Genomic DNA, 27,773 nt, shown 5'->3' with positions numbered 1-27,773 from the left:
CCCCCACATGGTCTGAGGGATGGTGTACGGCTGAAAAAGGTTGCTGACCCCTGGACAAGACAGTTTGAGTATCTTATACGGATCCTGGCTGCCAATTCTGGGCCAAATTCAAAGGGTTGGTTTTTACCTATAAAGCTAAACGGCTCAGAACTGCTTTTCTTCAACAAGGCATTTTGCTGATTAACAATCTATGGCTTTTTAAATGTGTTCATGGGAAGCAGGGGGGATATTGGTTTTGGTTTTGTTTGTTTTCTTATGTATTTTGTATTTTTCTGTTGCGAACAGCCCTGAGATCTTTGGATGAAGGGTGGTATAGAAATTTAATAAGTCATTATCATATCTATGCAGCCAGCTAGGGCTGTTTAATGATAAGGCACGCTCTCTCTCTCTCTCTCACGAGCCTCAAGCCTAACCAGCTCCTAAATTATAACACTCTTTGCATTCCATGTTTGAAGACTGGTTTTCCACCGGTACCATTAAAGGCGGCTCAGATGGCAACAGGTCAAGGAAAAGTTTCAACCACCATGCACAGGAAGTCATGAGGTCTGGATGATTATGAGTAGGAATGAACATGTGATTTGATTGATCCGGTTTCTCTTCCACTCCATAAAGATTGCAGTTCAGCGACAGAAATGTAGGAAGTTGGCTTGTGATAGGTCAGGCTGCTGTCTACTCTGACTCACAACAGCTCTTGGGAGTGTCAAGCAAATAGCTCTACCATCACCACCTATGCCAAGGCTTTTAACCTGGAAGTTCTGTATGCAGAGCTTTGATCTAGCACTGAGCCAGAGAACTGCCTGTACAATCCTACATACATTCAGCCAGGTCCCACCCATTTAATTCCCTACCCATGGGCCACCACAACTTGTCCAGTAACTTGGAGAAATGCAAGGTAGATCATTTTTTTAGGGGGGAGGTGACAACAGAGACTTTCTTCCTGCACCCACCAGTCCCCAAAACATCTTCTGCGACATTTACTGAAAATTAGCATTTAGAAGTTAGAATCAGCACTGCTATGTTCCTTATAATTAAAGCATGCTAAGGCCAAAGCATCACAGTGATGAATAGTTATTCCTTACAGTAATTATACTGGGGGGAAAGTTTCATATTTGTTTCCCCCCAGCTTACTGAAATAGGGTTTTCTTCTCCCCATGCAATTAACAGTATTGGCTTTATTCCTCTCTAACCCAATTAAAATTCTCTTAGGAAACGAGTTCTTAGGCAGAACGGCTAGGATTCAAAGCTATCACACAAGCAACTGATAATTTGAATGTTAAACCTAGCTGCTTCTTTCATCTGATTGTTATAGCCAAATTTAATTGTAAAATGACTTAAAAGGTAATTCCAATCATGCTGATGTGTTAATTGTTAACTGCAACGCTGGAGATCTTTTCCAAAAAGAGACTTGTGTGGCTCAATTGTTTGGATCTGACTTCTTCATTCAGTCATGCAAGTCCCTTTTGGATAGGAGTTTGCACTTATGTTTAACCAAGAACCTTATTTTACCCTGAAGGGCTGGCCCAGAATCAAATAAAAAGGGGCAGAGCTTTATTCTTTAGCAGATAGTTCAGTAGGTCTTGATCTCAGGGTCATGGGTTTTGCCATGTTGGGCAAAAAGATTCCTGCATTGCAGGGGGTTGGACTAGATGATCCTCATGGTCCCTTCCAACTCTACAATTCTCTTCTGAGGGTCAGCAAGTGGTCACTATTTAATGAACATCTTAAGGAAACCTAAGAGCTACAGGAAGACTTTGAGAAGTTGTGGCAGTATCTTAAACTGTGGCATGAAGAAGAAATGGAAGTGTACAATATATAAATATAAAAGTATGGGCTGGAAACTAGATCATGGTTGCGCCATCCCCTTGACCCCTTGACTTGCTGTTTATGAACCATGTTTCTTCTCTGCTAATGTCTAGCAGAAGACAACATGTGATGTAGATGCTCTTGAGTTTCTTTGCCCCAGCTCCATGAGCAACAGCCAATTAAGCAGAACCAGGGGTGAGGCAAAGCAGGAGCCCAACGTCTCCTGAAGGTGAAGGGACCCCTGACCATTAGGTCCAGTCGTGGCCGACTCTGGGGTTGCAGCGCTCATCTCACTTTACTGGCCGAGGGAGCCGGCGTACAGCTTCCGGGTCATGTGGCCAGCATGACTAAGCCGCTTCTGGCGAACCAGAGCAGCGCATGGAAATGCCGTTTACCTTCCCGCCGGAGCGGTACCTATTTAGCTCCTTGCACTTTGACATGCTTTCGAACTGCTAGGTTAGCAGGAGGAGGGACCAAGAAACGGGAGCTCACCCCATCGCGGGGATTCAAACTGCCGACCTTCTGATCGGCAAGTCCTAGGCTCTGTGGTTTAACCCACAGCGCCACCCGCGTCCCAACGTCTCCTGTAATACCCCTAAATTATTGGCTCTCAAACTTCTTGTCTCTTGGCCACTCTTCTCTTGGAATACATTTGGAAACGCAACTGGGATTGTCCTCAGTATCACCTGATGTTCTTGCTCTCATTTTGAAAAATACCTATCCATATTCTGCCAAAACTTAAAACAATTATACTTTGCTACGCTACACTGAAATGTTTGCGTGTTTCCTTGGTTGTCCTTGAATCTTCCTGCCCACACCTGCCATCCTCTTCTTCTGCACCAGTGTGGCAGGTCACACACCCTTTGAGAACCACTGATCTAGAATGACTGGAGCGATCCAAGGCCTAATGTTGCAGAAGCATTTACAAGGCGATACGTAGTGTTAGATAACTTGTTGGAATTGGTGTTAAATGAATCTTCAGCATTGCAAGGCATATTCCCAAAGGTCTGTTCAGGTTGCATGATAAAACCTGAATAAACAGGAATCTCTCTTAACATCTTTCAGAGTCGCAATAATATGAATTAGCTTAGCCTAGCTGTTAGGACAAGAAAATCCCCAGTCCACCATATTATCCTGTGTCTGAACACAATACTCTTAACTAGAAGGGGGTGGGGGTGATATAATGAAGTATATACATTCTAGCCAGCAGAGGGCAGTACTACACACTGAGAAAGATCAACTGAGAAAGATCAACAGCGAAGTAATCTGTCAACACTTTTAATAAGGAAAATCGGTTTTCAGTGTATGCCTTATAAAAGGGTAAAAGGCATGTTGACAAGTCAGTACATTTGCTGAAGATGCGTACTTCAAATTTACTGACAACTCCACTGTCAGAAGCAAAACTGCATGCATCCGTTCTGCAGTTTGTGGAAGGGCAAAGAGGCAATTAGCAACAGATATTCGCCAAACAAAGGCTTAGAGGGCAACCAAAGTATAGTGATGAGCATAAGAGAAGAGGCTCATTTGCAATAGTATTAAAGAAGCGGTGACACACTGATGATTAGATGCATTGCAAAAAGATCTGCGAAATTGAAGAGGGTGGTCTATTGATGGATATGAGCAAAGATGGCCAAAATAAACCTTCATTTTCAGAGACAGTACATCCAGAGTCCCTTAAAAAAAATGCCAAATGTAGGAGACAAGGAACAGAGAAAGGCACTCAACAGACAGTGCTAGCCTGGGATGAGTTCAACCATAAACTAGGAGTGAGTGTTTTGGGCAAATCTCTTTTCCCTCCCCTCCCACACCTTAGCCTCAATTCTAGATCTGTAAAATGGGCACTTTTTCAGAACTGCTGTAAACATCTGTTCTAAGATTGTAAAGAACTTTGCACACTTAATAGGAGAAATGACTCCTTCTCATAGGACGTTGCAGAGTTAAGAGAGAGGGAGTTTACTGGTGAAGCAAGACTCAACTTGCCATTCTTGAGGGTGAAGCGGCAATAAATGTATTCCGGCACAAGGTATGACTGAAGCAGGGAAACACCAACTGTGGGACAAAGCTCTGACAAGATGGTACAGCTTCTTCTCTCACACCCTGGCCTCAGGCTGCATCCCATCTCATTGTACTTTTTTTTGGGGGGGGGGGGTGAAGAGAATAGAAAGCTTGCTTTGTCTCATGTTGGGATCACCATTACAAATGAACTTTTCTGCAATCTAATGGAAATAGGTATACAGTGGTACCTCGGGTTATATACGCTTCAGGTTATATACACTTCAGGTTACAGACTCTGCTAACCCAGAAATATTACCTCAGGTTAAGAACTTTGCTTCAGGATGAGAACAGAAATTGTGCTCCGGCGGCGCGGCAGCAGCAGGAGGCCCCATTAGCTAAAGTGGTGCTTCAGGTTAAGAACAGTTTCAGGTTAAGAACGGACCTCCGGAACGAATTAAGTACTTAACCTGAGGTACGACTGTACATGCTTTTAAGCATCTATCCTGCAGGAGTGCAGCAGTTATTTCTAATTATTGTTCAGCCCATGCGGGGGGGGGGGGGGAGAGCAAGAAGATCACTGTAAAAACAATTTAATAAAATAGCTTTCCTTTCACCTCCCAAAACTATACATTCCCAGAATACTGCCCTGCTCCCACTCACACTAATACAACATTGCTGAAATACTGATTTAGACGGGAAAAGCTACCATGATTCTTTGAGAACTTACTTCCAAATGCTGGTGTCAGGCTATCTCCTACCACCACCCCACTTTTCACATTTACCTCTGTCAAGTTCCCCAGTGTACAATTTATATTTCTCTTTGCAACAGGCCTCTATTTGCAAAGCAGACTTCATGCCGCTTTGCTTCAGCGACATGGTTACATCGTTGTGCCTCCAGATCAAAGCTTCGTAGACAAATCAAGGATTAATATTTATTTTGCCAAATTAATTAGTGCATATGACCAAGGCTGGCGTGATTCAAAAACAGTACAGTGAAAAACAAAGGACTACAGTAAACTGGACCCCGGTGAACGGTCTGGCAATGGTGGCTGCCAGAGAACAGCTCTGTATGGAAGAAAATGAAAATCTGCACCAACTACAATGCATTTGCTGCAATGGCATTTGAGATTCTTGAGCAAAATTTGGAAGCTTTTGGCCAAATATTTTGCAAAGATCATGAATGGACAGCAAAGACTTCCCTTCCTCAGCCTCAACAAGCAGCAGGCAGCATCCTTCTAAGCAGAGCAGAGCAAAGTTAGATACCATCTGCTGCATACTGAGAACCTTACCAAAAGCTCTGGAGAGTTTAGGAGAGCTGCCTTGTTGCTTTTAAGGTTTCCTCTTAAATTATGCATGTTAGAGTCAACTCTTTTAAAAGGATAGCTCAGATTCCCAAGTGATGCCATTTTGTGCTAGACACTGCCATCATGGTGTTGACTAAAACAATGTGCATTCATAGATCACTGGATGCAATCAAATGTTTACATATCAAGAAGCTCTAGTTACATATTTGCTTAGGACAGGGGTAGGCAACCTAAGGCTCAGGGGCCGGATGCAGCCCAATCGTCTTCTAAATCTGGCCCATGGACGGTCCGGGAATCAGCATGTTTTTATATGAGTAGAATGCGTCCTTTTATTTAAAACGCATCTCTGGGTTATTTGTGGGGCATAGGAATTCATTCATCCCCCCCCCAAAAAAATATAGTCTGGCCCACCACATGGTCTGAGGGACAGTGGACCGGCCCACAGCCGGAAAAGGTTGCTGACCCCTGGTAGGAACATATTGAATTAATGAAGGCTTGGGGGGGCCACTAGGGGGCACATTGGAAGATGGCCGACAATAGATGACCATCTCTCCGACCCACGCGGGGTAATTAAGAGGCTGTTATGGGAGTAGGCCCCATAGGAAATGGGGAACACTGCCCTTGCCTGCTGTGCCCATAAATCACCCCCTAATTCGAAAGAAGGTGGTGAGGGCCCTAGGCAGAATGCCCCCATGTGGACCTCGGCTCTCCTGGACACTGTCTCTGATCGCGCACTAGCTGCAGCAATTTGGAATAATTAATTACAAAAGAAGCAAATGCACATATTTCAAGTGAAGAAGGGGAGTGAAGTCTGCTAATTTAAGTGACCCCTGTGAAAGAAGACGATGGGTTGGAGAAACAGGAATATTTTACGATGAAGATACACCAAAGGCTGGTGTGGGGACTGAATTGGGGGATGGGACCTTTTTTACTTTCCTTCTATGTGATTTACAATAACCCCTCCTCATTAGAATCGTCGGTTGAACTGACCCAAGCAGGATGATTAAGGTCTGTGTGGAGATAAACTTTAACCAAAAGTATGCTTTATGGAGATCAAGAAGCAATAAGAGCTTTTGGAATGGCGCAGCAATTGATTCGGAGTCGCCATCTTGCCAAAGGATTTATAGCCGGGAGGAAGAACGGACTTGTTTTCAGACTGCATTCCTGGTGAATCTCCTCAGAGGTTTTGAGAAAGGAGGCAGATTGGTGAAGATTAATGATGCTAAGACTGTTTTGATGTATGGAAGTGATGTTATATGGAAAACGTCTGGATATGACTACTGGAGAAAAAAAATAATATCCGTGCAGGATTACAAAATGTTCTAACCAGCTTGTGGAGACTATCAGAGGTCACAAAGAGAAAGGAAAAATATATGAAAATAACAACAAGAGATGTGGGAAAACAATAAGAAAGGACTGGATAGTACTGTGAACATCATAAGGTTAGATTTGTGGACATTAAAACAGCAATAAGAAGCAAGAAGTTGATTGGATCCCCTTCGGAACTTGAAATATGGGTACCCCCAACAAAAATTTAAAAATTGGCTGTGTAATTTGGAATTTATGTAATTTGGTTTGATTTGATGTGATTGGTCGGTTAATAAAAAATTATTCTTAATGACTTAATGAAGGCTTGGGTAACTGGAAAACCTTTACTTTCTTCTTGCACTTTGTGCTAACACATTTCCTACAAAGACCACCCTCCCTCTCATTTTAGCATTCAGCATTCATTTTAGTAAACTAAAAGCCCAATGGGGAGCTGCTTTGGGGGGGGGGCTGCAAGTTTCCATTGATTTGGCAGTACACAGCACGCTAAAAATCCTGAAGCATTTTCCAACACAGGGAACCTTCAGAGTTCAAAATACTGCCAGTTCCATAGCTCATACAAATGCTTCTGAATATTAAAATTTCTTTCCTGCAAGTGTTTGAAATTCCAGAAAAACCCACAACACTTGCAGCACTTCCAAATAAGGCAAAGTTATAATAAAAATCAACTTGCTTTTTCAAAAACACGAATGCTTTGCTATACCCCATCATGTATTTTTTTAAACAAGAACTTATGCTGATATATGTTCTACTAAAAAAACAACAACTTGAAATATCCCAGGTTCTGATATTATGTGAAAAGTCATTTTTTAAAAAAATCCTGGCCAAACAATGCTTGGTAGACATGAGACTGAAATCATCTAGGAACCATTTAAGGAATGTCAAAGCAGCTGTGAAATCACTAGCATGTGGTATTTTGCAAATCTGGAAGAGATTTATTTTTTAGCTCATCCCTGCCTATGTTTACTCAGAAGTAAACCCCACAAAGTTCAATGGGACTCAGAGCAGTACATATACCCCTTCCTCCAGTTTTATCATCACAAAGACACTAGTAGGTAAAGCTGAGACCTAGGCAACTACAGCAGATTTGAAACCAGATTTGAAACCAATTCCAGCCTACACTCTATCCTCTACCACCCTGGCTCTCAGTGTTCTTGCAGTGCCTGCTGAACCATTTAAGGACACTGTCACATTCTAGATAATCACAACAGCTTTGGAGATGATGCCACCTTCCTCTGTTATCTATAGATCTGCAAAAAGATCTGCAAAAAAAAAAAAAACTAGGTGGTCTCTGACTGGACAATATAAGCTTGTGATCGTATGAAGACAGATCAAAATGAGAAGAACAACTTGAGAGAAATGAGAGTGGGAAACAAAAAATGGAAATGGTGGAGGGTAGTAAATTAGAGGAAATAAAGATTTGCGCTATGGAGACATGGCTGATGTTTCATGGGCAATTCCTTCCTGGTTTCTGAAATCTCAGGTGATCTCACTCTATGACTTTCAGTCTACATTTGTGAAGTGCACTGTGTTCCGACAGCCTTGAGCAATTCAGAGAAGACAAACAGGGAAATTCCCATTCTTCCGGGATATTTCTCTGCTTTTAAGTTGTATAAATTTACTAAGAGCTCTTCCAAGAATGAATTTTCAACTGCTGGTGTGGTGTAAAACATTACACAAGACCGTAATGAAGAACCCCCAATGTCTCATCTTCAGAAAGCAAGGCCCTTTCGGTAGTTTTCGCAGCACCGTTACAGCCTCCTATTTTTGGAAGATTTGATCTGGCAGGCCTAAGCCACAGACAAACTATTTTGAAACCAAGCTCACTCTTATGGTCGAAGAATGCCTAGCCGTTTGCCAAACAAAAGCTCTGCCGAACCAATGAAGGCATGGCAGCCTGATATGTGACGTGCCAAAGGTTGCCGCCAGAGCATGACAAGTTTCATTTCAGTATGTTCCTCTGAGCTCAGTTCTTTTCGTACCCTGAACCGATTGCAGCAGCACAAATAATGCATTCTTGGGCCCCTGCCCTAACGTCAGGGACGGACTGAGATGGATATGAAGCAGACACTGTACCCTTACACTGAAGCAAACACTCTAGTCCCCACCTCACCTCACCTCTGCACCTGCACCACACCCTGAATATAGAACACAGCTATGAAAGGCCTACTAGTCAAATTAAGGTCCACGCACGCAGTGCCAGCGTCCAAAATTTCCCAGGTGCCAGATTAGCAAAGGACACCTTCAACCATCTGGTCTCTCCAGCTGTCTTAAGCAGGTAAGCAGAAGAGCTGCATCACTGCATTCATATCCCACCTATTCCTCCAAGGAGTACATGGTTCATGCTCCTCCACAGTTAATCCCTATGACGACCCTGTGAGGTAAGTCAAGAGGCTGGGACTGGCCCAAGGTCACCCAGCGAGCTTCATTCCCGAGTGGGGATTTGAACCCTGTTCTCCCAGGTCCTAGTCCGGCACTCTAACCGCTACACCACACTGGCTCCCTAGAGTACTTCTGATATGGGGCAGCTATATAAATTAAGTTGGTAAATAAATATAGGGGAAAGCAAAAAGTCACTTAGGGAAGGATCTGAAATATTCTCCTTGAACATGGGTAGGCAAACTAAGGCCCGGGGGAATCAGCGTGTTTTTACATGAGTAGAATGTGTCCTTTTATTTAAAATGCATCTCTGGGTTATTTGTGGGGCATAAGAATTCATTCATATATATTTTTCCAAAACATAGTCCGGCCCCCTGCTAAAAAAGTTTGCTGACCCCTGTCCTTGAAGCTTGAATTTATTTTATTCTGCGTTGTTCTATTTCACATTTTAATGTGTTGTAAAGAGCTTTGAAATTATTTATTTAAAATATATAGCAGTATAGAAATGGAACAATTTTTATTATTAATTCCTCCACTGGAGGGAAAAATGGTGCCTAGACAGTACGTTGTGGCAACCATAACCTAGGTTTTAAGGTGTCATTTGGCAATTAGCTTATGTATCCGAGTTTCTAACACTGCACAGTGACAGGCATGGATATATGTATGGTATGGTTAATCAGCATCCTATCCCATTATACTAGAACCAAGACCCTTCCTTTCAGCTGTGCAAGTAGCCCACTAACTCCAGGATGGTTGTGCACAGTTTTCTCCCTACTCAGGTGGTAGAATATACAACACACATACGCACCCCTGACAACTGTTCCCCATAAATCCTTACAGAAAGCTTCTCCCAGGTCTGCACTCCATCAACTCTCCTCATGAAGGACAGGAAGAAATCATCAGTCCCAGGACAAGGCAGCGAGTGTCTAATGAAAAGGAGGCCACAGTCAAACAGCGGCTGCCCAGCATCACTGCCAAGCAATCCTTCCCCAAGAGTATTATTGTTCATTATTAATGCATATACCCCTTTAGGTCGAAAAAGGCTTCTAAGTGGTTTACAGGATTAAAAGCCAATTTCACCAACGTTACACTATAAGCCTCCATAATTAAAGCACGCAATAAAACAACCCCATTAAAACAACACAGCAATTAAAACAGGTCAAGAGATCAAGGGAATGCGTGTAATCAGGTGCGTCTTCAGAAGCCAGCGGAATGCCAATGCAGATGGGGCCTCCCTTATTTCAGCAGAGAGGTTATCAGCGAATGAGTCACAATGGTTAAGGCAACTGTGTCCTGAAGGGCACAGTTGTTGATCCACCAGCCAAAGATAGAGATAGGGTATCCAGTGGACACGTAGCCCAAGACTAGTGGCTTGCAAAAGTAGCAGGTGGCCATCTAAGCAACAGCACAGCATAAAATTGTTAGTAAAACTAATCCAGTGTCCTTTCCCAAAATTGTAGTGCACTGTCACAGCTAAATATATTGACAGGAAAGCCTTCCATTCAATCTCACCACAACCACAGTCTCCCTTAAGTTAGCCTTAAAGATAAAAGGTAAAGGGACCCCTGACCATTAGGTCCAGTCGTGGCCGACTCTGAGGTTGCGGCGCTCATCTCGCTTCACTGGCCGAGGGAGCTGGCATACAGCTTCCAATTCATGTAGCCAGCATGACAAAGCGGCTTCTGGCGAACCAGAGCAGCACACGGAAACACCATTTACCTTTCCGCCGGAGCAGTACCTATTTATCTACTTGCACTTTGAAGTGCTTTCAAACTGCTAGGTTGGCAGGAGCAGGGATTGAGCAACGGGAGCTCACCCCATCGCGGGGATTCGAACAGCCAACCTTCTGATCGGCAAGTCCTAGGCTCTGTGGCTTAACCCACAGCGCCACCCACGTCCCTTAAACAAGCCACAATTCTCTGACTCTCCGATCCCCCATCTACAACATGGTAACAAGGTTATTGTACAGAAGATGCATCTGAAGTGCTTTGGAATGCATAGTATAAATACCGGCTGCTATCGACAGTAAGCAGGTCTTGCTTTCTGATAACTGCAGCCTTTTATTTGAATGCCTGTCTTAAGCTCAATAATTTATGTTGCTGTGGTATCTTTTGACGGGTATTTGGCACTCAAAGAATTGCTCATTGCCATGATGGGATGTCCCAACCCGTTTATGTTTACTCAGCAGACTGCAAAGTTTGCTGATCCAGGCTTTATAATTCTGTGAAATCTCATACAAGCCCCATAAGTACTCAGGATACATGCCAAAGGCACAAGTCCTATTATAGCACAGCCAACAGGTCTAGTGTAATGGAAGTTTTAGAATCTTTTAGAAGAAAGCTTGGTTGCTTAAGAAATGCAGCCAAGCCACAGACCTCTCATTCCAAGGATGAAATGGGAGGAATAGAGAGGTGGGCACTGAATGAAGCCTCCTCAGCACTGAAGAAGACAAATCCTGGGGAGACACCCATTTCACACCAGCCAACGCTTTGTAACTTCTCAGTGACTGGAAGGGCTGATAAAATATGGAATGCCCACAATCACCAAGCGTAATAAGCTAAATATGCAGGTGTGGATTCCATGTCTGTCAGAAGGTCTCACACCTTACGCACAAGTAGTCTCACACAGGTAGTGCACCACACACAAGAGGCATGACACTCCCTGGTCTCCACAGAAGGCAGCCCTTTGCTTTTTAGCAGTTTGCTTTAAGATGTTTCATGTTGTCTATTCAATATGCATCTATCTCTTTCCATGTATGGAAATCATGCAGTAACCTGAAGACCTGACTACTTAAAGGATATTCTTTCCCACATGTATCTACCAGTACATTAAGAGCTTCATCAGATACCCTTCTCCTGGTGCTCCTCTCTACTGAAATTAGGCAGGGAGCAACAGCAAAGAGCACCTTCTCAGCTTCAGTACTGTTTATGGAATGTTCTACTCAGAAAAAGCTCACCTGGTGCAATTCTCAGGCTTGTTTTCAACAGCAATGCCCTTTAAATGTTCCCAACCTTTTAAAAATGGCTAGTTAGCTGCTGTGGATATTGTGCCTTTATCCCACCATTTCTTCTAGGAAAAAGGACTTTTTCATGCAGCACACAGTTAAACTAGGGAACTCGCTTCCACAAGAAGTGGTGATGGCACCAACATAAAGATCTTTTGAAAAGTATTAAAATTCATGGAGAGCGCTATTGATGGCTACTGGTCATTATGGCTATTCTCTGCTTCTACAGTTGGGATGTATCAATGCTTCTGAATACCAGCCACTGGAAACCACAGGAGAGTGCTCTGGCGCTTGAATCCTGCTTGCTGGTTTCCCACAGGCAACGGGCTGGCCAATGTGAGAACAGGATGCTGGATTAGATGGGCCATTGGCCTCATCTGGCACATTCTTATGATGTTCTATTTTTATTACAACTGTATTTTATTGTCTCAACAGTTGGAACATATTTAAATGTCTGTAATGCTACCTTGGGAGTTTTGTTCCCTGGTGCGGGATAGAAAATCGTTTAAGAAAGAAAGAATGTTCTATTGTCAAACTAAGAATGGACTGATAAGTTAACATTCTTCCTAAACTTGCACATATGTTTACCATAACATCTGAATGACAGTTTTTCCTTGCTTCAAGAATAAAGAGAGAGATTATAACCAGCTGGGGAAAAGCAGCTTTGTGCTATTATGCTAGCATGTTTTTAAATGTTTAGGACTGCTTAAGACCTTGAGTTAAGATTATGCAAAAGTAGTAAATTGCAAAATTATTTGCCCTTCATAGTTTAAAGGCTACTTTCCTCAAGGAGAATTAGTGAGGCATCTGCTGCAACCCATTAGTATATAGAAGATATGCAAACTTTCTGGTTGCACAAGCATCATTTTTGGGTAAACTATGGAAACACAGTCACTCCTGCACTGCTTGGTAATGTCAGAAATTAATGGTCATATAGGGGAAAACTTGCTCTGCAGCTCCTTTCCACATTAGCTTTGCAATTCTCAGAAACTGGAGCAATGCTGGAAAGAACTGTGGCATAAAAAGGAGCCGCAAACGGCTGAAGGAGCAAAGTTCAGTGTAGCCTTAAAATCCCACCTGTTTTCATGAAGCAGAACAGAATTCAGGTTCTGCAGAAACAAAGGAATGTTTTTTTTAAAAAAGTAGTATCAATCAAACACAATGCAGCAAACGCCTATCTAGGGAAATCTTGTACCGAGTCACACCTACACATTCTGGCAAGCAAGGAAACCTTTCCTGGCAGCATTCTCAAGCAAACCAGTTATCCTTGTAGGCAAGTGTTGCCGTGTTTTAGAAAGTCCCAAAGACCATTGCACATACTGGACACCATGCAAAGAGGAAGTTACTTGGCTCCGGTGGAAATAAAAGCATTAATAATCCAAGGAACTACAAAACTAAAGGATAACCCAAAACGAATCTAAGAATGGTTTTGTTCTCAAGGGGAATAAGCAGACCCTAAGTAAGTTTCAGCTAAGAAAACAAAGCACTGGAAGGGGGCTTAAAGACAGCGTACTAATTCTCCTAAAACCTGTCAATACTAACAGAAGTGTTTTCTAGCCTGAAGGTAAGCCAGACTGCTGGTGGATCCAATTGAAGATGCTGACTAGGGGTCCACACATTTTGCCTTGTCTAGAAATGTATTATTGCCAGAAGCCTGGCGGTTGCCTCGCACAGCAGTTCCAAAAGTCAGTACAGTACGAGATCAGGAACAATGATCTGCTCCCCTCGTCCGATTCCTGCTGAAAGAAGAGCAAACCCCAACCTTTATGCTGAGTTAGCTATAGAGAGGTGTGTGGCAAATATCCCTGCCTTGCTTCTGAAGGTTGAGCGCCTCCAAAGTGCAGCATAGCTACTGGGACATGGTTCCAAGCTGGAGAGGGGGCTGAATCTCACGCTTCTCATATTGCACAGTTGTGAAGATAACAACACCCTGCTCCCCCCGTCCAGCTCTAACTGTGGGAGGAAGGCTGGAGCTTGTGATGAGGGTCAGAAAACATGAAACTTAGGAAACATTTTTCAGGGAAGGACATACAAAGGAGCTACAATACTCCCTCCCCCCCCCCCAATTCTATAAGAGAAAAACAGTTCTAGGAAAAGTTACCGTGCATAAAGTACTTGAAAAAGAGCTCTTGGCTGTTTATCAAAGATCTCTGCTTCCACCAGAGGAGTAAGCAAGCCAATACTTTACCTCTGACTGAGCAGCCTTTATTTAGTCCATCAGCTTGCAAACAAGCCTCTTGGAAACGCTTCTTAACTGTGCTAGTAATGTTCATTTTTAAAATTCTACTACCTGAACGATTATCTTGATTGCCTTCACTGTCAGGGTTACTGCTCTGAAGAGACAAGCATTCAAACTTGAAACAAAAGTGCTTGTCACAGGTTTTCACCCAACACACAAGCAAGATAGTACCTGGGAAGTATATTCCCAAGGCAATAATCTGACTGTTTTGCCACTTTCCCAAACCACTGGACACAGAAGGAGATACACGTAATGTTCTAAATTTTCACCCTTTGGCACCGAGGAGGTTACTCTTCAGGGAGCTATCATAATCGGAGAAAAACAAAATTTCTTCACAGTGAATGTGCAGTTCTTTTTTCATATGGCAGAAAGTGTACAGACTGTGGGTGTCATCTGGTCTCGAAAAAAACTATTTTAACATAACGCAGACACCAGCTGACAAGCCACCAAGTCTTAGCTTGCACCATCTGCCCTAGATCACTCACTCTGGCCAGGTAAGCAGCTTTAAACTGTCTGCAAGTTCATGAAAGGCAGCAGTAAGCGTCAACACATTTTCTTATATATTGTTGCACAACTTGCAGAATAGCTATCGAACTATTTATCCTGAGAGACTGGGAGCACTATTAAGCTGCCCTGCTCCAGGTCACATGGTTGTTGCTGCAGTATTGCTTGTATATTGCAACAGACACACACATGGAATGTGTACATTAAAATTATATATATACACTTTTCTGTCTGAAAGTCTAGAGCTAAGGCCAGAGCTATAAAATGCAGTGTGCATGGCCAAGAGCCAATTTGGAACAGTGGTTAGAATATATGACCAGTGTCAAGGAGACCAGATTCAAATTATGAAGCTCACTGGGTGACTTGGGGCAGCCACTGTCTCTCAGCCTGATCTACCTTGCAAAGTTGTTGGGAGGGGGAGAACCATGCACATCACCTTGCCCTTCTTGGAGGAAAATGTAATAGTATATATAATCATATTATGCCAATGCCTATCAGAATGGCTTGGGTCCTTTGTTTGCCCAGTCTTGTCCTGGCAACCATTTGTTGTTTTTTCCAAACAAAACAAAGACAAGTCCTGCCTACGCACAGTCATACCTTGGACGTCAAACGGAATCGGTTCTGGAAGTCCGTTTGACATCCAAAACGTCCGGAAACCAAAGCGCAGTTTCTGATTGGCTCCAGGAAGCTCCTGCAGCCAATTGGAAGCCGTGGAAGCCCCGTCATACGTTCGGGTTCCAAAGAATGTTCACAAACTGGCATTTGCGGCATTTGGGAGCCAAAACATCCGAGTACCAAGGCGTTCTAGATGCATGGTATGACTGCATTGCTAAATGCCTCACATTTCAGAGCCAGTGAGATGGATGGCTCCTCTATCCTTTCTCACTTCTCTTGCTTGACACCTGATGCATCCCCTTCTTTCCTCTCATATTAAAGCCAAGTCTTTGGTTGGATGGAACAAAAGCAATGGAAATACAGTCTCCCCACCCCAGCTAGGGTTACTCCTAAATTTCAGCTGGGCGGGGGAAACTGTCTCCTGCTCTTTCCCCACACTAATTTCCACTGTGTCCTTATGCACTGTGTGATAGCTAGAATATTGAGACGCACACATGGGAAGAAGCCTGTCAACAAGGCATTATAAATATTGAGATATATGGATTATAGAATCATTGAATTGGAAGGGACTCAAAGTGTCATCCAGCCCAACCTGCTACAATGGTCTGACTCGGTATAATAAAGTTTTCCATCTTCCTAAAGATACTGTGTTCATACAGGCAAACCTTAAAAAATGATAACATACCTTTGAAACAATCACATCAATAGGAGTCAGGATTCTGAACATTAGAAACTTTTAGAATACTAAAACATTCTCACCCATTTTCAACCATAATCAGATTAAGTAAATGCATTTGCACAGATTTCTGGCTAAAATTAGATGGCGTTGAGTACAAAGAGCGCTCTTTGAATGAGAAAGTGGGGAGCAATGAAAACATGCACATTAGATGAAATGCAAATAGCAAAGGCATCCTATAAAAGACTTCTTCGTTCCTGATATATAGAAATACACAAAATACACAGTAGCTGCTACTGATTTGCCATCCTGTTTTCAATGCAGAAGGTTCAACCCAAGTTTTGTCACTACTTAGCATTCAAGGAATTGTTCCTGTATGTTTCAACAGGCTGTCATGTTCGACATTTGTTAATTCATACGACATGTGCAGTGATCCGTTAATTAGGCTGTGCCACCCATAATTCCGGAAACTGCTCTCCCTTTCCCAGGGCACATGCCTCTCTGGGTCTCTCACTCTCAAGGCAGCCACACCAAGGAAGGAAGAAGTGCATGTGTGACTCCTTGCCCCAGGCGGCACCCTAGATTGTCCCAGGGGGTGTCTGTTTAGCACCTACTGACCTACATTGTTCGAATAATATGCTATTATTTTGAAGTGACTTATCCTGGCCAGCTGCCATGAACAGGCCCAAACAGCAATTTAGGAATTTTTTAACACCACACCCAACAGTGAACTTTGATCTCCATCCAAAGTTTAATTACGTGACAGTCTAGTACTTTTTACCATAGGTACACACATCAGAAATCTAAGTCACTGGAGTGCTTTTGAGAGACTCCCACAACAGAAGATATGCTGCTTGGGAAGGCATTATTTGTGTACCCAACTGCAGCAATTTATGGGAGAAAACAGAGTTACCATGGATCTAATCTTATGTAAACGTTCTGGGACGACGCACATAATGAAAACACAGCTGAATGCCCTTTTAAGTACCAAGTGGAATTATGATTTGAGAGGCACATTAGGGCCTTTGTTTTTGTCTAAGGAGGTGACTTAGATGAGGAAACCCTACGACCATGGATTCTGACCTTTGTCAACAGCTTTTGAAACCTGCGCTTTATAAAAAATACTCCAAATAAACTTCCCAAACATTTGAATGGTTTGCTCAGTACTTCTTACAAATTTGTGACTAATGGCTGCATCTCATACAGCAACGTAATGGTCTAGTCAGTACTAGAATGGGAAATTTCTTCCTTTTTAAGCACTGCCTAGGAGCATTTTCTAATTTATATTTGTTTTCTCTGGTACATTTAGAATTATTGGGCTGCAGCCTAAGGCCAAATAAACTTAAAATTTGATTTAACTTCTGTGGCTATCAGCTCTTGCTTAAGTTCAGTTCAAAATCTCTGGTGGCTTGGTGTTTATAGTGGGTAACTAACTGTGTTTATTTTTTTGCTTTTAACAAATGTCCCTTACATCCCTTAGAAATGTAAATGGTTAAGCGGTATATCAGTGCCTTAAATAAACAAATAAATCAGTCAATGCCAAAAGTATGAGATGGAGCACATTCAAGTGTGTGCTGTAATGCATATGCCCCTTGTGCCTTGGTGTATTTTTGCCTCTAGTCTACGGAGCTGGGGAGCCAGTGGTGAGGTAGCATGAAAGTAACAGATGTCAGTGCAGATGTGATTGTATGTCACAGGCAGTATCGTGCACATATAGACGTCTTATCTAACAGCCACTGGCAGCCTGATCCTCCTGCAATTCCCTTATATTTCACCTGATCTTTCAAGAGAGCTACTGTATTGAATACACATTAGCAGGGCTAGGAAAGATCTTTATCGAACATAGTGGGAAGCCAGTGAGAGTAAACAATGCCAAGCTAAGTGAATCAATGATCTGGCTCAATATAAGGCAGTTCCAGGCATCAATATGGCCAGTGTGAGCAACCCAATGCACAGCCTTAGGATTAAAAGCTTCTTCAAAAACCTGAGTATGGTACAAATAAATTCAGAATTCTACAGCCAGCAAAATAGAAGCAAGGACGTTTAAGAATACAGTCTGACCTGGACAACCTCAAAGGATATGCTGAATAGAGATTGAGACTCAAGTTCTTTTTCAACCTGACCTTAATCATAAGCATGTAATTTAAAAAGTAACCTAAATATTCTGCTAGTGGAACTCAATGACAAGAAACGTACATGAAGATGCTACCAAGCAACTCATTATGAAGAGTGAAGGAAGAAGAGAAGTTTCGTAGGGTCGACTGTCTGTCATTTGACAAGTGAAATCTCGTTGCAAACAAGCTCAACTCTGAGGCTCAGAAAGGATTTTGTATAAAGAGCAAAGTAATTGTTATAGGGAAGCCAAACTCTGAGGCTCGGAAAGGATTTTGTATAAAGAGCAAAGTAATTGTTATAGGGAAGCCAGATGGCAATGGTGTTCCGCCGAGCATCGTAAGTAAAAAGACTAATGCAGCCCTTACATTATAAAGAATGACAGTGACCATCATAAAGAAAGATTTGAAACAGAAGTACTCCGGGTGGAGGACAGAAACCAAACTGCAGTCTCACATGCCACAGTACTACAGAAAATGAAATTAGTTTTGAATGCAGCTTATGATACATCATGGGAATCAGAACTTGGAGCAGAGTGATGCCCAAACCCTGCTTGTATGGAGGACATTAGACTGAAGGTTTGGCAAAGTATCCACCAATAAGAACTGAGAATTAAGGCAAACGCCTCATTATCCTATATCACATCACAATGCGGGCACAGGTTGTAAACTATATGCAATCACTAAGATACCCAACTGCAGCCTCATTTATCAATTTTCAACATATACCATTTTTAAAAAACACTTTTGTAGATGAAGAAACTGAAGTTAAGTGGCTAATCTAGTAACAACAGCTAAGCAAGAGCTAAGCAGATTTTATGTTTGAGCATTTGGGTCTAATGTGAACCTACACACATGGTTAATGAAGACTCCAAAACATACTGGGACACAACACTATACAAGACATCAGACAAATGCCATTTGCATACAAACCAATATGTTCAGCCAGGCAGATGGGCAACAGAGAAAGCCCAGACATGAGAATGACATGTATAAGTCAATGTTTAAATCTTTCAAAATTAAATCAGACAGCTCAAAACACTCACATAAATTTTACCTTTACAAAACACAACATTTTAAAGGGGACAGTTTAGCAATACCTTGTTGGAAAACAATCCCAAGCTACAAATGACAGCGTTCAATCTAGCAACTAGACAGAAGACAGGTTAATACAATGTATTTAATAGTAAACTTCACAATTTAGAAAATTTGGTATTAGCATGTCTCAGTATTGAATGCTTCAGCAACTGGGTCAAGTTTCAAACAAGGGGGGGGGAGAATGTGTTTCATGTGCTAATGCAGAAGATTGCAGACCTTGTCACCTACACACAAATACAGCATGCATTTAGTGGCCCTTAGAAACAACTTTCCAGACTTACCCAAGCTTTGAAAATAAAGGATGCCAAAGTTCTACAGAAAGTTATGATACAGCTACTTACCCACAGGATTTAAATATAGTACACATAGTAGGCTTGATTCAGACTTAGCTGCACATACACCCCACTGAAATTAACAGCACAAATAAAGTCATGCCTTTGTTCCATTGATTTCAAAGTGCAACAAAGTCTGGATCCAATAGATAAATTTCTCTTTCTCTGCTGGCAGCTGTAAAATGTAGCCCATCAGCTATTCTCAAGACTAGATGATCAGCTACACCAGCCAGTTGCAGCTAGAAAAACCCACAAGTGACCAAGTCAAAACTATCATTCCGTAATATAATAGTGTGCCAATGGAGCAGAATCTGTAGTCAGGAAGTGCCATAGGTCAGTGGTAAAAAGCACATTGCTTGCATGCGGAATGTCCATGTTCTGCCACTCAGTGCGGACAACACTGAGGAAGAGGGACCAACACTCAACGTGTTAAAACAAATAGGGTGCTAGGAATTAAGTATAAATCCATAACCTGCCCATTTGTTATCACCGCTGAATATTTCACCTCTAATTCCTTTTCCCATCCTACTCAATCACCCCCTCTAATAACAATCTCAGCTGATGAGTGCTGACAGGGGTTGTTGTTTTTTAGTCAAAACGTGAGTGCACTGAGAAACAAAACAGAGCTATCAGTGGGTTCATGGGGACCCCAAAAGTTGCAGTAATTGAAAAAATATTTTTTGTGGGGGAAATCCACATGAGGACACAGCATGTTCAGCAGTCACAGAATGCTGAGTGCTTGTTAGGATAGGGGAGAACAAAGCCAGGGTGGCGGCAGAATGGAATATCCAGGAAGAGAACATGGCTGGTTGGAATACTTGTGAGTACTCCACACTGGAATAGTTTGCTGTAGAGGTCCCACTTCTTCCTTCTAATTGAGAACTCAAGTGGTTGAATGCTTTATCATTTAGGAAGAGAAACAGAGCCATAAATAGGCAGGGGAGTGGTTTTTACAGGAAACTTTCTAGGTGTGCATGTGCAGAAATATACATACTTGGAAATGAGAGGTTTTTTTATTTTTAAAAAATGCAAAAGCTTTTTTGACAAGAACCTATCACCTTACAGAATGCTAGTGGCAGGTGAGTATATTGAGGGGGGCTCTAAATAAACTGTTAGGCATACTGTGGAAGTCTACAAATTAAATATATGGTCAAAAGTAATTGGAACAAAAAATTCATGTCATTGAAAAAGGAAAAAAAAAGTAGGGTGAGTGGAAATGGACTTGTCAGGTCCCTGACATTTTACACTGCATATTCCAGAAAAGGGGGAATGGCACTGGTTTGGGGAGTTGCATAAGCAAAAACAATTACACAACTCGGAATAGGAAAATGGTACTGTATTGTACTCGAGATGTATGGCTGGAAAACTAATTACATCAATGAAGGTACAGAAACAAAAAAACAAATATAAATCAGAATATGGCACAACTGTAGACAAAGATCCACTCTGACTCCTCAGCCTTTCAAAAAAGCACAAGAACTGCCAACTCTTCAGGAGTTGATCACTCATGTAATGGACAATTGATAAAACAATCTCAATTGAAAAATACTAAGCAGTCAAAACACTTCTTTGTCTACTAGTGTGCAGTCTTCTGATTTTTTTTTTGCCAATGATGTAGCTACATTAGATAGATAGATAGATAGATAGATAGCCCATGTTTATACTCTGGGTCTTGCAATTGTTCTTGCTTTGGCTTCTAAGGACCTTCATTTTTATTGTTCTTTATCTAGGAGACGTGCATGCCATGAAGCCAACCCCCAGGAAAGTAAATGAGCACCATTTACCATTTCCAGACTGGAAACAGGTAAACTGAATTTTTTGTGGATGCATGGACTAACAGGTTTCTGTTGGGCTAAAAACAATACACCCAAGCCCCAGGCAAGGTCTGGATTTATTCTCACAAATGCTAAGCAGTAAGAACCACATTTCGCCAGATCAAATTTAACACCTTGGACATACAGACAACACAAAGTGTAGCTTGGCTTGCAATACCAGAAAGGTTAGCAGCTAAGAGTTAGATTTGACATCCAAATGACTAGCTGCTGCTACTAAATATGATGCAGCGCATTTGGAAGAGATAGAACTGCCAGGCAAGTTGATATACAGGGGCTGTGTGCATTCTATGATCAGATTGCGCAAGTACAAAAATCATCTAGCACAGAATTCAGCATCCTGAAAATCTCAGCTCTTGATAGGCTAGAAAGTATGAGCGGCATGTCTGTCAGTGATGCAAATTACATGTTTTCTCATAATTCCCATAGGATTATGCCCCCACTTGAAGGTTGGTGGTGAAGGTTTTGCAGATAATGCATATGTTTGATGCCTGGTGAAGTCTCATGAGATTTCAAGTGATACAGGAGAGGGCTTCAAAATAAGCAAATATGTAAATTTTAATTGCAAGGCAGGATGCAGGATGTTGGCAATTCTTGGCACACAGTTCTGATTTTCAACCACAGTATATACACAGCCCCATGTTTGCCTGCATAGAACCATTCCAGCAAAAGCACCCATGTGGCAAGTTTAATAATAAGCTACAACTAGCACTGTCAATAGTTATTAAACTGTGAATGTTGAGAAGGTACCAGGGGCTAATTCTTCAATGAAAGTAACCTATTAATGCTCTCCTTTAGCAATTTGGATGGAATTTATGAGGAGTGAAATGAAAAATGCACAAGGCAGCTAGTTTTTGTTTCAGTTAAAGGCTTCTGTTTATAGCAAGTTTGATTAGCCTTTCCTAACTCAGTATCATTCACCCTCATCATTCTAGACTGATGTTTCCCAAAGAGAACAGAAATAAGAAATGAAATATAGATCATAATGGGTTACTGATTAATGAATTCTGTGTTAAAAATACATTTGACCTTTTCTCATTCCTTTGTCCCACATGCCCTAGAATGGCACTTGGCCAGGGGCACTGTGGAGGATGCAAAATGGTGGTCAGTCTGTCAACATGGCCATTGCTGCTGCTACAAAAGTGACGGGTGGGGGGGGGGACTCAGGGAAAAAGAAACTATGCTACAGCCACTGCTAGTGGTGAGCTCCACATCCACAAGGAAGTGCTGGAGAATTTCTTCTCCCAATGAAGGAGTTTGGTGAAATGGTCCCCTCCCTTCTTTAATTACAGAAGTACAGTCAATTTGGAGGACACAGCCCAAGATATATGAACATGTGCCAACCATTGAGAGGTTTACATTAGGAAGGACCTTAAAAGGGTATGATCATAGAATTCCAAAATTGTAGAGTTGGAAGGGACCCCAAGAATCATCTAGTCCAATCCCCTGCAATGCAGGAATGCTGCTTTCTGTAATTTGTAGGCAGGATATCCAAAGCTAGACTTACGGTTAGTTTTAGAAATGGATACAAAGTGCACTTGCACGTCCTAAATTAATAGGTACTGACTTTCTGCTGAAGTTATATAGCACAGTGGCTAGCCTACAGTCCTTCAGATGTTATTGGACTACAACTCCCATCAGTCCCAGCCACCAGGAACAACAATGGAATGGGAACTGTAGTCCAACAACTTCCAGAAGGCTACATGTTAACCACCAGTATGAAACAACTTCATTACAACTAATGATGATCTAAAGGTTTTAGAGCAAAGCTGCCCTGATAAAGGTTTACCTTCCTCTTTTTCTCCCACACTTCCAGTGTGATCCTCTGTCTCGTAGCTTAATTTAAATAGGTTTCACTGGAGCCTAGCTTATACCGAATAAGGGACTCGCCCATGTTCTTATCCAACTGAATGGCAGTCTAAAAAAATGCAACACTTAAACTGAAAAACAAATACATGTTTCCTATTTTGCTTTTTGCAGACATCCATCTACTGTTTCAGGAAAAAACAAAAAGCATTGCTCACTGAAAAATAATGGTTAGAACTACATTTATGTCAGTTCACAAAAAATGAATTTAGGGGGTAATATCAATCTTTGATGTCCTGCTTGAACAATGAGCTTCGTGCAAATGGAACTTAACTCTTGCCCTGCCCACACATTCTCAAAATCTGCTTCAAAAGGTTCGGGGAACTCTCTGGCGCAGATTGGAGGGGCGGGTTTGCAGGCAGAGGGGGAAAACACAATTGTTTCACATCCGCTGGTGTGACATTTACCTAATCCAGAGAAATAACACTTGTCTAGTTGAGAATGTTGTGGTTAATTGTTTAGTGGCACCCAATTCTTATATGGGGAAACGTTTGCAAGGAAGAAAGTCTGAAGTAAGCAGGTACTGAAAAGCAGAGTATAGTTATTATCAAAGTTACACAGGCGCACAAAAAAAGCTACAAATGTTACCCATGAAAGAATGCACCACAAACATCAGCATTTATTCATTTTTTAACGTTTTAGCAAAAATGACAAAGTACCCAAGCTCACTAGTTTTAACTTTTGTTAGCCTAGGCTTAAACATTACACATTTAGATGTCAAAACTGACTAAATTGCCAGCATTCATGCACAACTAGAAAACATCCTTAATTCGTTTAAACCAAAAATGCACCATCTGTAACATATTAACATTATTTCACTACTAAATATTGAAAGCTTGAAACTAAATCTGCCTCAGAAATGTTAAACTTCACAGTAGATTTAAACTACTAGTTGGCTCACATATCAAACAAACAAACAAAAAATCAAAAAAAGCAGGATTCATGCTAATGTTAGTGTACAATTTTGCCCTAGCGCTAATGCAGGGTAATTGTCCACCTAGAATCAGGTTTAATAAAAAGCAAAGTGCATACAGAAATTTACAACAATTTTAAGGACAAAAAATGGTCCTATTCATGTGGTCCCAGCAAATAAACGCAAAAGTCTGACAGTATCATGAGCTCCGATGAGCCGTTTATAAATACTTTAGATTACGTACAGTATAATGAAAAGAGTTCGTTTGAAATCTTCAAAAAAATGTTCCTGTTAATCCTCAAAGGGTGCTTGTTATAGCTTAACATTTCTGTTAAATGCGTGCGTTGAATTACTTGTTATCCAAGCGTAGCAGCTGCTCCTTACCATTTACTGTTAAAGACTTTAACTGGCCATCTTCTTCAACTTCTACTCTCTCTTGTCCATTCTCAACAATTCTGCAGGATAAAAATCCATTTAATAGTCTTTTCTGAAGTGTGTTTTTTTTTAAAAAAAAATAACAACCAGTTGGCACATGGATATCTTGTCCATAAAGCGATTACCACTGACTGGCATCAAATAGCAGCAGCTAAACTGGAAAGTTTCATTTTATGCAAAAGCTTAGAACAATTCTGACTGCTTATGGAAACTGATTATGAAATCCTGAGCCACCATTTTAGCACAATTCCAATTTCAGCCAGATCCGACATCACAATTTCACATATTTATCACATCTCTAATCCACTAGGACTGGACCTTTGGCACCTCAATCACAGCTAATTCAAACACCACTAACACCACACTCAAAACTTGGGAAAATGAGAGGCAGCAACCTGAAAACAGAGAACCTAAGCTTATTGGGAGCTGAGTGTGTCACTAATGTAAACAGAGTGTCTACACACTTTGAAGTTACGTAATTCTGCCTAGTGAAAGCATTTGTTTCCTTCCTTGGGCAAGTAATAAAGAGAGAAGCAATATATTTCTATAATTCTATGTCTTTAAAAAATCTATTAAGACTACAGAAAACCAGTTACATAACTAACCTACTGAGAAATGTGAATTTAGATCACTGTACCTCTTTGTAGTAATTTTTCTGCCATTAACTATTTTAGTTGAAGTCGATACAGATTTGAAGCTGCCCATCCCGGTGCCACCAAACGATGTGGAGGAGAATGAAGTAAGGCCCCCATGTCCCAGAGAACCAAACGAAGTAAAACCTGGTAAGGGAATCAAAGTGTCAGAATGTACTTGAACCAAGGCAAAAAAGGGGTACATCTCCCCCCCTCAAAGGACCAATAGTTTTTCACTCCTGCTTTTTCCAGATTAATAAGCTCAGTAAAACTCAGAACTGGTTTGTCAGGCCACTATGTGTAACCATGTCAATTAACTTCATATACCAGTTTATAGCCTGATTCCAGCAATTTTAAACAACTGCCATTCTCTTAAATTTAGCTGTAGTTTTTCCTCAGCTTTCGATGCTCCAACTCAAAATGAAGCTTGGGTCCTTGATATGATATTCTAATATAATGATACTAAGAAATTTCATTAACAGTAAACCACATGATGTATTGCTTGTGAAAGTTAAAATTATGTGATTCACTGGTTTAAACCTATGCTGCAACCTTTTGAAGAGCTGAAGACAGCATAATGACACATTTCCTAAAAGCTAGCTGGAATCCAAACTGTAATTTTATTTTTATGATGTAAACCACCCTGTGCTCTTCAGAGGAAGGGTGGTATATTATTAGTATTAGTATTAGTATTACTAATAATAGTTTACCCAATGTCACATGGAAAATCACTTTTGAAACTGATGAACTTTCCAGAAAACAAACTACAGGCGAGTTCAAATTCAAGCCTTTATGTGCATCTAAAATTGCTCTTGATTCAGCACTGTTGCCTTTCAGTTGTAGCTCAGGTGAAGGGAATCTGTGGTGCTCCAGAGGTTGCTATACTACAACTCCCACCAGCCTTGGGCAATCACAGCCAATTTTCAGGCATGATGACTCCCAAATTTTCATACTCTTAACTAGTGGATCATCGAACAATCCTACCATTTACAGTTTAAACTTCGCTGTAATTGGGAAATTGTCTACATTCGCTGATTAAACTGAATTTAATTCACCTTACCCGTATCAAATGAAGAGAAACCACTCCCAAATGCAGGAAATCCACCAAAAGCGGAGAAAAAGGACCCACCACCTCTGTTCCTATTTCCACGTGGCCCTCGCCTATTGCCAAAGAAGTCATCAAAAGGATCTTCTGCAAATAAAAATAAAGTTTTAAAAATCATATACCGGTAAGCTTCAGTACTAAACACTCTAAGTAAGGTACAAAATTAGTGATTTTTTAAGTATTAAAGACAACCAAGCCAGTGCTTGCTGTCTACTTGCAATATCACACACTTTCCATCTTTAACAAACATTAGTTCTCCAACTGGCAGATACATGGAGCAGTCTCTGCTTTTCAGTGCAACCTTATGCATGTATACATAGAAGTATATCTCATTGTGTTCATGAAAGTCTGCACAGGCTTACAGCCTTTGTGATCTTATTCTCCCTATCGGAAGGGATGCAGCTGATTTTGTGGAAAGGTTCAATGTCACTGCAGGTAGTTCATTTTTAATTCATCATTGCCATTTAGTGAAATACATTATATATTCAAAATCCTGAAAGTATAACTACTAAACTCTGTTAAAGGAGATGAATCTGGTTTCCTAGATTCACTTTATCTTAAAAGCCTTCACAAAGACTACAGATCATAATAGAGCATTAGAAAACCCACAATGGATGTGCTTGAAGGAACCAAGCAAGAAAATTTCTGGCAATGTGAAGTTAAAGTAGTTGGCATTTTGAAAGCTCAATGGTGATTTTATATGTTGCATTATCTCTTTTAAAATTGAGGGCTAGTCTTTCCTCTCTGAAAAACCAGATCTATTGTAGAAGCCATGTCTTCCTGAAATAAACTTAAATGGTCCATTACATCTGATTGTGAGTGTATATGAATTCCTTGAGTACTACCTGAATGCTAAAGTTATACTCCAAGCACTTTACCATAGTCGGTACAAGTAAGTTGTATCAATATGCATGAAGTGTTTGAAGATGCATCAAACAGACCTATGAACATACTAGGAATAACAAACAGGAATTGATTATATACTGCTGTAACTTTTTTAATTAAAAAACAAAAACCATTTTAGTGACACATGCACCCATTTTGATAGGGGAAGTATTTTCATGAAACTTTTGTACAGTAGTGTTTTGAAACTTGTGTATATGCTATGCTAAGTGGCATTATTTATTTATTTATTTATTTATTTCATTTATATATCACTTTTCTGCCAAAGCATCCAATGAAGCTTACCATTTTAAAATAATAAAACAAACAAATGGTGTAAATTATATGCTTGTAGGTGCTTTGAGGTGTTTTTCTACAATCAAGTGGTATATAAATGTTGTTATGCAATATATAAACAATTTGTAAAAAGTGAGTTTTCAGTCCTTGCAGATTTTTAAGAGGAACATATTATTATAAAATATGAACAAGGCCAAAGGGGGGAAAAACAGGTTAAGAAATGGAATTCAACAACTATATGAAGATGAATGGCTGAACATGGAAGGCTGGATCCAGACTACCTTAGCTGAATCAGAGTCCCACTGAAATTATGAAACATTAGGCAATGAGTTCAACAGGACTAACGTGCAGCCAACAATCTAGATCCTACCCAGAATACATATGCACAAAACCCAGGAACCTTTTGGCAGAGGAAAAAGTCTGTG

General features: G+C 41.1%; 1 protein-coding gene across 3 annotated transcripts in view; it reads right to left on the bottom strand.

Moving 5' to 3' along the window:
* Nucleotides 1-27,773, bottom strand: part of DNAJB6 (DnaJ heat shock protein family (Hsp40) member B6) — a 63,790-nt gene that overhangs the window by 11,057 nt on the left and 24,960 nt on the right. For 2 of the 3 annotated variants that reach the window (XR_014556596.1, XM_083705109.1), the window contains exons 6-8: nt 26,125-26,256; nt 25,070-25,211; nt 24,382-24,452 (exon numbers count right to left, since the gene is read on the bottom strand). Coding sequence is in view for 2 of the 3 variants with exons in the window: in XM_083705109.1 (XP_083561235.1) it covers nt 24,382-24,452; nt 25,070-25,211; nt 26,125-26,256 (345 nt within the window). In the remaining variant the exon portion in view is untranslated. Of the gene's footprint in view, nt 1-23,683; nt 24,453-25,069; nt 25,212-26,124; nt 26,257-27,773 lie in introns of those variants that run through there. The other variant, XM_083705110.1, reaches the window with a different exon arrangement.

The sequence above is a fragment of the Podarcis gaigeae genome (assembly GCF_964106915.1).
Source record: "Podarcis gaigeae genome assembly, chromosome: 12".
In the NCBI taxonomy this organism is placed as follows: Eukaryota; Metazoa; Chordata; class Lepidosauria; order Squamata; family Lacertidae; genus Podarcis; species Podarcis gaigeae.
The sequence above is the reverse complement of the archived record's forward strand: the minus strand, read 5'-3'. Positions and strand labels throughout refer to the sequence as shown.